Source organism: Sebastes fasciatus, chromosome 2 (genome assembly GCF_043250625.1).
Source record: "Sebastes fasciatus isolate fSebFas1 chromosome 2, fSebFas1.pri, whole genome shotgun sequence".
Taxonomy (NCBI): Eukaryota; Metazoa; Chordata; class Actinopteri; order Perciformes; family Sebastidae; genus Sebastes; species Sebastes fasciatus.
Genome location: NC_133796.1, coordinates 29,903,743 through 29,913,081, shown reverse-complemented (window position 1 = coordinate 29,913,081; position 9,339 = coordinate 29,903,743). Strand labels below are relative to the sequence as shown.

Below are 9,339 nucleotides of genomic sequence, written 5' to 3'. Positions count from 1 at the left end.
TTACCATTTTAGACCGACAATGTTGCAAATTGATTAGCAGGATAGCTCAGTGGTCATATTAGATTTTTATGATTTTTGCATCAATGTGATGGACCTTAATTTCTTATGTATTCTATTTGCTGCAATAGCCACAATTTAATATTTAATTCATAAACCATTTCTCAATGGATTTTACATAAAGTTCACTATATTGCAATAGATATATACAGATATTGCAATAAATAAATAAAATAACATATACTATGATGGAGGATTTTATTGCCCACCCCTAGCTCATCAGATTTTAGCAGACCATTATTGTATGATCGACTATCCTATACCTATGTAAGTTGGCTAGTCATTGATCATAAAATGTCAGTATATTGAAATGTTAAATGAGCAACTAGCAGCCATGTTAGCTGCTTTTATTAAGCATCTAATAACGTCACAGGAGTGGGTTAAACCTTGAGCATGAAGGGCCTCTGTGGGAATCCAACCTTATTCACCTCGTTGAGTGTACTGGTAGTTACAGAGGGTGAGTGGGGACCTGTGAAGAGCTGAGGTTTAATGACACGAATGCATGTCATGGCTTACTGGGACACTTGAATGGAACAGAGCCATCATTAATGTTATTATTATATCACCTGTGCTTCAACACATCTGCTGTGGGGAGAAAAAAAAAGCTGAGAATTCAATTAAAGTTAATTATTATTAGCAGGTGTGCTCCTGACTGGATTTTGTGGCCCTTCTTCACTTAGGGCTCCTTGAATAAACTGCATCACCTTTCATCCTAGATAAGATAAGATAAGATAGAACTTTATTAATCCCGAAGGAAATTCTTGTGCCAGAGATTGCTCAAAAATACAACAAAATTACAACAAGTTCAAGTGTATAAAATACAAGTGTATAAAATAAAAAAAAGCACTATTTCTAGCACCAGTGCCCTAATAGAATAACAATAAAGTAAGATACATTTAGTAAAATGAGTAAATAAGATGAGATAAGTAAAATAAAAAAGGTAAAGTAAGCTAACAAACTGAAAAATAAGTAATATTGCACACAATGAACAGTGATATTGCACATGAAAATGTAAAAAGTAGTATTGCACATGATATTGATATTATATTTGTACTCAGTGTCCGGTGTTTTCCGATGCAGCTGAGTCTGGGAATTAAATAAAACATGTCTGTTCAGTATAATAAGTACATTTTAACTTAATTTACAGCTCAAATTAATATTTAGTTTAGAATTTTGAAACGTTAGGGCCTATATTCTGACCTGTAGGCTACTCACATAGCCTACCTCAATATTGAACTCCTCTCACTCCCTTTAGTAAGTCAGTTAGTCAGTTAGTTAGTCAATTAATGATTATTATGCACTTTGTGGTAAATTGTCTGAAAAGGAAAATTAACACTGTTGGGTTGCCAGTCATATTGAATTACACATGTTAATGAGTTATTATAATTAATCCAGTTTGCAGGTGTAATAATTTTAATAAATGTATATTTTGTCCAGATGCTCTTCAGCTATTTTTCCATAAGGTAGCAAACAGGTTTACCACATAGGTTTACCTGATGACGAATTGAATTAAAAAGATTTTTGCTGGAGCACAAATGTGTGAAGGGATTTCCCCCCAACCTGGCAACACAACTGTATAGCACAGGTAAATCCAAGTTACAGTTTATGAATCATTTATAGAGGGTTGGCACTGAATAGTATTACATTTATGTTTCAGCAATTGATGCCATAAAATGTAGGCTATATATATAAATACAATCTATAAACTCAATAACACCGTGAGCACCAGAAACACGCCTTCCAAGGACATATCGTCTTTTATTCGTTATGAATTGCATCAAGTGGTAAAGACTTGGGGTTGCCAGTCATATTGAATTATACAAGTTAATGAGTTATTAATTAATAATTAATATAATTATAATAATAATATAATATATAATAATATGAATAACAACATAATATAATTATTATTAATAATATAATAACAGTATCTATTACTTATATTATCTATAAATAATATTATCTATAAATAAATCTATTTAATATCTATAAATAAATATATGTAATATCTGTAAATAAATGCATGTAAATATTATCTATATCTATTATTACATTACAGCAAGTGCTGCCATAAAATGTAGGCTATATATATATATAAATGCAATTTATAAACTCAATAACACCAGAAACACGCCCTCCAAGGGCATATTATCGTTATTTATCATTATGAATTGCATCAAGTGGTAAAGACCTGCCTTAATAACGCCTCTCTCCTCAGAAAGGGGGCAGTGGCTGGTGAATAATAAACACCCTTAAACCCGCCCATTTAATGTTTATTGATCAGCTGTCCAGCAGGCCTATCTGACAGCAGTCACAGTCAGTCTGGACATGGCGTCGCTGCACCGACACCGGATGAATCTGCACCTCTCCGTGGGAATCTGCCAGCCGAGCACCGGGACGGCACCTCTTGGTTATTGTCGCTGTTGTTATTACTAACAGGGGGATCATACATGGCGATGGAGGACGAGGATACTAACGCAGCGGTCGTGGCGACTAACACCCAAACTGGTATCATCAAGAAAGGAGGTGATGTCGGAGATAACGGGGCTTGCATCGACAGGCAGCCGGACACGGTGGTACACCAAGCGGGGCTGAATCAGACTGCAGGTCGCGGAGGAGGCAGCCGCAGTGGTCATGCTGGAGCTCATGCTGCGACGGGGATCCGAGTGCTAAAGGCAAGTCATAGGGATTTATTTTCTCTTGTGATGCAGTATAGGTGATGCAAACAAAGTGCTCGACAAAATATCTCTATATTGTGTTACATGTCAAGGGTTTTTCTTACATTGTGATTCAAACAGGGCAAAGTGCATGAGAATAAAAAAACGCACATCATTGTAATATTATGTAATGTAGCTGTGATATATCCAGTGATTGATGTTCTCTGGTTGATGATTGATCTGTGGATGATTGCCACTCAGTGAGGAATGTACCAGAGCCAATTAACACACATACACACACACACACGCACACACACACACAGACACACAGTAAGCTGTTAGAGCTTTTATTATAGGAAGGCCTACTGCTGAACAGTTCTTCTATGACATTTTAGGGCAAGACACATGATGTGTAATGACATACAAGTCCCAGAGGTAGCTGCTGCTCACAAGGCAACGACAAAAACACACACACAGAAAATCTCAGCTGTGCCATTCAATTAAAGTGTATGCATTACTCAGTTATTGTGTATTTGAAGGAAGAGCACACATCAAAATCATAAAATAAATAACGGGTCACCTTGTTAATAAGTGCATAACATCATAAGTAAAAATGTTTTCTTCAGATTTGATTAAGCCCTACAATATTTCTACTAACAGATTTTTTGTCTGTGAACCCGTTCACCCATAATTCAGTCAGTTTAAAGGGGAAATCCTCTTTATTCTTTTTTTCATGCCTGTTAACATCAACATAAATTCGATCATCCAGTTGTGTTTTTGAGTATCAGTAAGAAAATGCACCCTGGCGTGTTAATTAAATCTGGGGCCACATCCAAACCCTATCTGCCTGCCTGTCTTTGCTAAAATACGGCCACGTTTGTTGATTTGCTGAAGCACAAGATTTGTGTTACAGTCACATACTGTATCATCACGAAGGGACTAACTGTAACACTGAGCCAGGTCAGCCATCATTCATTGACACATCTGTCCTTATTTCATTTCATATGAGTATATTTATCGACTCCTTTCTGACTCATGACAGTTTGACTGAACATGCACGCTCTTATTCAGCACAGCCCTGCTTCACATTCTCACAGTGAAACATATGCTCACCTGGGAGCTGCCCTGTGGAGCTGCCCAGTCTTGTAGTCAACTGGGTTGACCACTGAGTGATTCCACAGCAGCGGTTAATGCTTCACTCAAACGCACCTTGATAGTAGCTGATGTACGGCAGCTTACTTTCACTGTGGCCACAGTTTTTTCAACAGGTGTGGAATTTAAACAAAACTCTCTATGGTTACATTCCCGCCCCTCTAATCTCTGAAATAACGCTGCTCCAGTTATGACCTATTTAAGGAGTGAAAGCCTAAGTTTATTCTTGACCTTGAAAATAGAAGTTTAACAGAATCATCTTAACTCAACGTCCACTTACTAGCTTGACTGAGCAAACGTCATTTGTCGATAAAGACGGTGAGATAGAAGGAGACAATTTCTATTAACAGAAATAGAGAAGTTAAATTAGGAAGTTAACAAGTTCAAGTGTTTTTTTTAAATCATTCATGTTCAGTAATGAATGACAGTAGTTTTCAAAAACTTAAAAAAAAAGATCTACCATTATTTGACCTAGACTGTACTGATTTTTACATTTAAGAAGGACAAAACATTAGAAATGTATTTTAAAATCATATTATTAAAATACATGTAGGCTTTATCAATTGGTAACTAATGTGAAAGTGGCAAACCATTCTTTTTTAAATTTCAAACAAAATACATTTTCTTTTGGACATCAAATACCGCAGCTGAAAGGATTTCCCAATTGATTGATTCGTTTATTAATGTTATTAATAATTATTTATGAATTGAAAGCTGTTTTGATAAGCTATTGATTATTAAATAATTGATCAAGTAACAAGAAAAGTCTCTGGAAGGTGCGTCTCCCTCCCTTCTCAAACAAAGAATAGTTGAATCTCACTCAGCTGTCCCTCCTGGCGAAGATAAGAAAAACAGGGAGTTATTCATCTCGTATCGTGCCTAACTATAGTGGATCATAACATATCGAGTATGGAATTAATCTGCAGATGCGCTGTATCAAAATGAGACCAAACTTTTCTGCGGATGTCAGTTTTTGAGCCACGACAAAGGCCAAAATGTGGCTTGCAACAGACTAGGTGAAGCTTTTTAGCCTAGCCAGTTGCGGGAAATGCCTTTTGCTACTGAAGCATTTGTTGATCACTTGTGGCCCCTACTTGCAGATCAAGAGGAGTGAGGAATCAGCAGTCAATGACAGTATAAAACGCTCAATAAAATAGGTTTTTCAAAGATAGGTCCTTGAGTAACTTTAGGCTGATGGGTCCAGTAGTATGCAAGGTTAGCTGTGGACAGACAGATAGATACACACACATGCGCACACACACTTACAAACGCACAATCCTCACACAGGCTTACACCTTGTGGAAATAATACTACTGTTTTGACAGTTGGTCGTAACAAACTGATTATTTCATCATAATTTAAAACATTACTTTGGGCTCTGGGAAGTTGTGACTAAGATTTGTTATTTTTTGATATTCAATAACCAAAGTTACACAAAACTAATCATAACGATAACAGTGACTTCTTTCTTTGCTGAACAGTGAGTGAGCCAATAGAAACACTCAATTTTGAGGCCAGGAAGAAGTGTGAAAGCATGGAGAATGAAGTCTTTAGCGAGGTTTCTATGGTCGTTGGGTGTGTTCCTGTTATTGAACCGTCAGCCAGTTTGAACTCTCTGACACATGTAGCCCCAGCTTTAAGTTGAACTTTAATTGTGTAGATTTTGTCTCCAAGTTAAACTTTAATTGAATCAATAACTAGAAACTTCCGACCTGGCATGTCTGCATGTTTAGCTAGATTTAAAAATGGGCCTTCCCCACATGATAGCTAACTTACTCAGAAATGACACCAAACTTTCCATGTCGTCTACAATCTGAGTCACACGGAGCCTGCCGGCGTAACAGCACACTCATCTCGCAGTGTGTGAGCTCAATCCTGTTTTTAAATTATTTCCATAACAAATAAGTCTTCGCTATCAACGAAGGCCCCACACACACTGTCGCATTTGAATTTAGTTAACCAGCCAGCGGACTGACTGCAAAGTGTAACCACACCATCTGTGCAAAGCTGTTAGCTTGCTAAAAGCTAAGTGAACATCAGTTGCAACCCTGACTGCATCTTCCGAGTAGAAGTGTTCATGCAGTCAGTTGATGTGTCTGAACTTGTGTTGTTGTTATAATTTGGTGAAATAAGTCACAGTTGTTAAATGAAAAAAAAAAATGCAATTATGTGTGATTATCTGTTGCATCATTGCGTATGTGTGCGTTTGTGATCTGTAAATTGAAAAATCTCACTCTGGGGCTCAGCTCTCCAGTCCAGTATTAAGCCCGCAATACTGCATCCACTTTTACTGGATGTCCAGCAGACCTTTCCTTTACTCACTGAACTACTCTTCTTTTGACATTTTCCAGAGAGACCCTGTTTATTTTTAGATACTCTTCCTTCACACTCAGAAGCAAATTGCTCAAAGGCTTACTGAATATCACCACGGAATGAGGTGACGATGACAACACTTTCAAACAATATTGATGAGACCTTTAAGTCACCAAACTGGATGTTCTCCAAAGCTTTCATATGAATCTTCTGAATAGATGTGGGGTCAAGGTGCGTCCTTGACAAACTCCAACAGCAGTGCAGAGTGTGAGTCAGAATGGTGATTAGATATCTTTACCTACCGGATGAGTGATGTGCTGTAATGCCTTTGTTGTGCCTGTGAATGGTAGTCTTTCAAGATAAGCTGGTGTTACTCACATTTTAGCAATTTAGCACATCATTAGTCCTTATTAATGTCAAATTCAGATAGTCTAACATTGTATAATTTTCAGGAAAGGCATTAGGCTACTGCACATCCGGCTAACATGATTAGGTCAAGAGCAAACAACAACATGATATTCTGGTTCCTGTTGGTAACGCAGTAACAAGAGTCTGTCCTCAGCGGGAAAGGTGATAGAAGGAAAAAACATTCAAGATTGTTCTGAATATTATGGTCAGTGCTGCTGCAACAGGCAGATGCTGCTCAGGAAATGTATAGTTGAGTCTATGTAAAATAAAACAACTGCAAGTGGAATTACTAGCTATATACTTGCTAATAACTGAAAATTGATTATAGAACATTGATTACAATGTAGGGGAAGGGTGCACCTTCACTACTACAAATACAACTGCACCAATTTCCAGCAGTGTCACCTTCACTTAATTCAACAGCATAGTTGTCGAGTCATTTCAGTTGTATACAGATAGGAAGGTGTGCAGCAACAGCACTGTTAAAGCATAGTCTCTCTGAGCATCCTAGTGGATATCAGGGAATGTCGTTGCATTCCACTAAACATTGTTAAACAGAATGAACACATTTTGATGACCTCTTCATACAGTGGTGCAGGAATGACGTATTTTTGTGGGCCAACCAGGAAGTTGGCATTACCCTGGGTTCTCTTGATAAATAGCCAATGGGATTTTTCTATTGGGTTTTGGATTATTGCAGAAAATAAGCTCTGTGGCAAACACACGTTTATGATACTTACACGTTTTGTTCAGCAAGATAGTCTTCACAAATGAACCCGACTTTTACGATTTTCAGTGTAAATGCAATCGCCAGAAGTAAAAAGCTAACGTTAGGCTATAAACAAACTACACCACGGTCGCATGAGCGTCGAGCAACGAGGCTGTGAAGGCGGACAAGTCGGCGTGATGACTTTTATTAGTCTCATTTAGCCTCTTGTTAGCAACCGCCTTTTTTAAGACGCATAAAGGCTTCAAAATTCACGAGTGGGATATTTACTGAAGTATTTTATGTCATAGAACAAAACTTTAAAATCTCTTAAGCTTGTGTTAACAACAGACCTTATTACAGGCATCTAACTAAAAACCCATTCAAAAAGCCCATTGACTTACAGACAAGGGAACCGGAAGTGCTAAAGTGTTAACTCATTTCCGGATTTCAGGACTCATTCCTGCACAACTCTATTAACACCAAGGGAATATAAGCTGGTCCACACAACCAGGATGAAATCTGTTTTGTCCCTCCGAGGCTGTAGTTGAGTTCCACCCCTGTCTGCTGTAAATGACTGTATCTGCCCCGTGGACACTTATTACTAAACCGTCTCATGTTTGTCACATTTTTAGTTTGATAACATTTTATGTTCCAGTCCTGATCTCAAACACTCTAAAACCACTCTTGATGTGAGTTAGTAGATCATTGAGATTATCCAATTGGTAACTATCAGCACAGATGTGTTGGAGTAAGCCCATAGCACCTCTGGGAGGGTCAGGAGTACATGTTGAACCGCCCTCTTCAGGCTCTTTAGGCAGCCCATGGCTGTTAAACATGCTGATATGTATCTGATGTCAATCTATGTGTTAACATGACTCTTTCTGTGTCAGCAGCGCAACATGAAGCGGAATGGGAGTCGCGGCTGTGTGACGAGAAAGACCAGATTTGGATCAAGAGAGCGGGACTGGCTAAAGGGGGACACCCAGCGGGGCTGTGTGTGTCTGTATGGGGGGACAGTGGACCCCCAGACGCCTGCCTCTGGCCCACAGACCTCCTCCACCCCTCAGACAGACCTGCAGTTGGTGCTCTGCTCCACCAGTACCACAGTGGAGGACCTGTGTGCTCAGAGGGACGGACAGGGACTCTATGTTCAGCTGCATGGAGACCTAGTCAGGTAAACACACTCTAAGTTAAAGCTGCAGTGGGTAGAATTGGACCAAATATGATTAAAAAAGTTATTTTTATAAAACGGTCACTATATCCTGACAGTAGTACATGAGACAGGAAATCTGATAAAAATCATGTGCCTCCGGTGTCCTCCGGAGACAGACCGGAAGAAAACAACTAATCAGAGCCCAGCTGGAGCCTGCCGTCCAGCTGCAGTCTATGAGAGCCGGCTGTCAAGGTCACTCGTGAACTCCGATCAAACAGCCAAACTAGACAGTGCTGATAAAAATATAAATCAATATTCTGTTACTGTAATCCCTTTTTCTCACCTCAAATGTTTTCAGAATCATCTTGTAGTGTAATGTTTAGCTGTAAAATGAGGAAGTTTGTGACCCGGCAGCCGTGTTGAGATCTGTTGAAGAAAAGCAAGCTCCGCCCACTAGCTGGAGCACAGCCAATAGGAACGCTCTTTCTCTGAAATGACCTGTGATTGGCCAAAGTCTCCCGTCACAGGTTAGATTTGTTAAAGCCTGAAAACAGAGCCATGAGGAGGTGCAGATGTCTAATTTTCTCTCAGAACACTTGAATTACAATATGCTGAAAGGTTATTATGAATTTTTTGCCCAATGATGCCAAAAACGTTCTGCCTACTGAAGCTTTAAGTCATCAAAGTCAAGTTATACTTTATCATATCCTGTGACCTGTCATGTGTCCTCTGCATTTGATCCATTTGGCGTAAAAATATCCTAAAATGTTAGAATGGCTGCCCAGAAACCAACTGTAGTTCGGAGGCTTGTGCCTTCCTTGGTCATGGCCGGAGTGTTCCAGATATCCTGAAATCCTTTCAAAGCAACACAGTGATGTGGTTTAAACCTG

The 9,339-nt window shown here is 38.9% G+C and overlaps 1 protein-coding gene across 2 annotated transcripts in view; it reads left to right on the top strand.

Annotated features, from left to right (window-relative positions):
• Positions 1 to 2,332: 2,332 nt before the first annotated feature.
• The window catches only part of phlpp2 (PH domain and leucine rich repeat protein phosphatase 2), a 50,268-nt gene continuing 43,261 nt past the window's right edge, over positions 2,333 to 9,339 (top strand). Inside the window, exons 1-2 of one of the 2 annotated variants that reach the window (XM_074617882.1) lie at positions 2,333 to 2,732; positions 8,190 to 8,470. In XM_074617882.1, the coding sequence (XP_074473983.1) occupies positions 2,508 to 2,732; positions 8,190 to 8,470 (506 nt within the window). In that variant the 5' untranslated portion in view covers positions 2,333 to 2,507. Of the gene's footprint in view, positions 2,733 to 8,186; positions 8,471 to 9,339 lie in introns of both variants that reach the window. The other variant, XM_074617874.1, reaches the window with a different exon arrangement.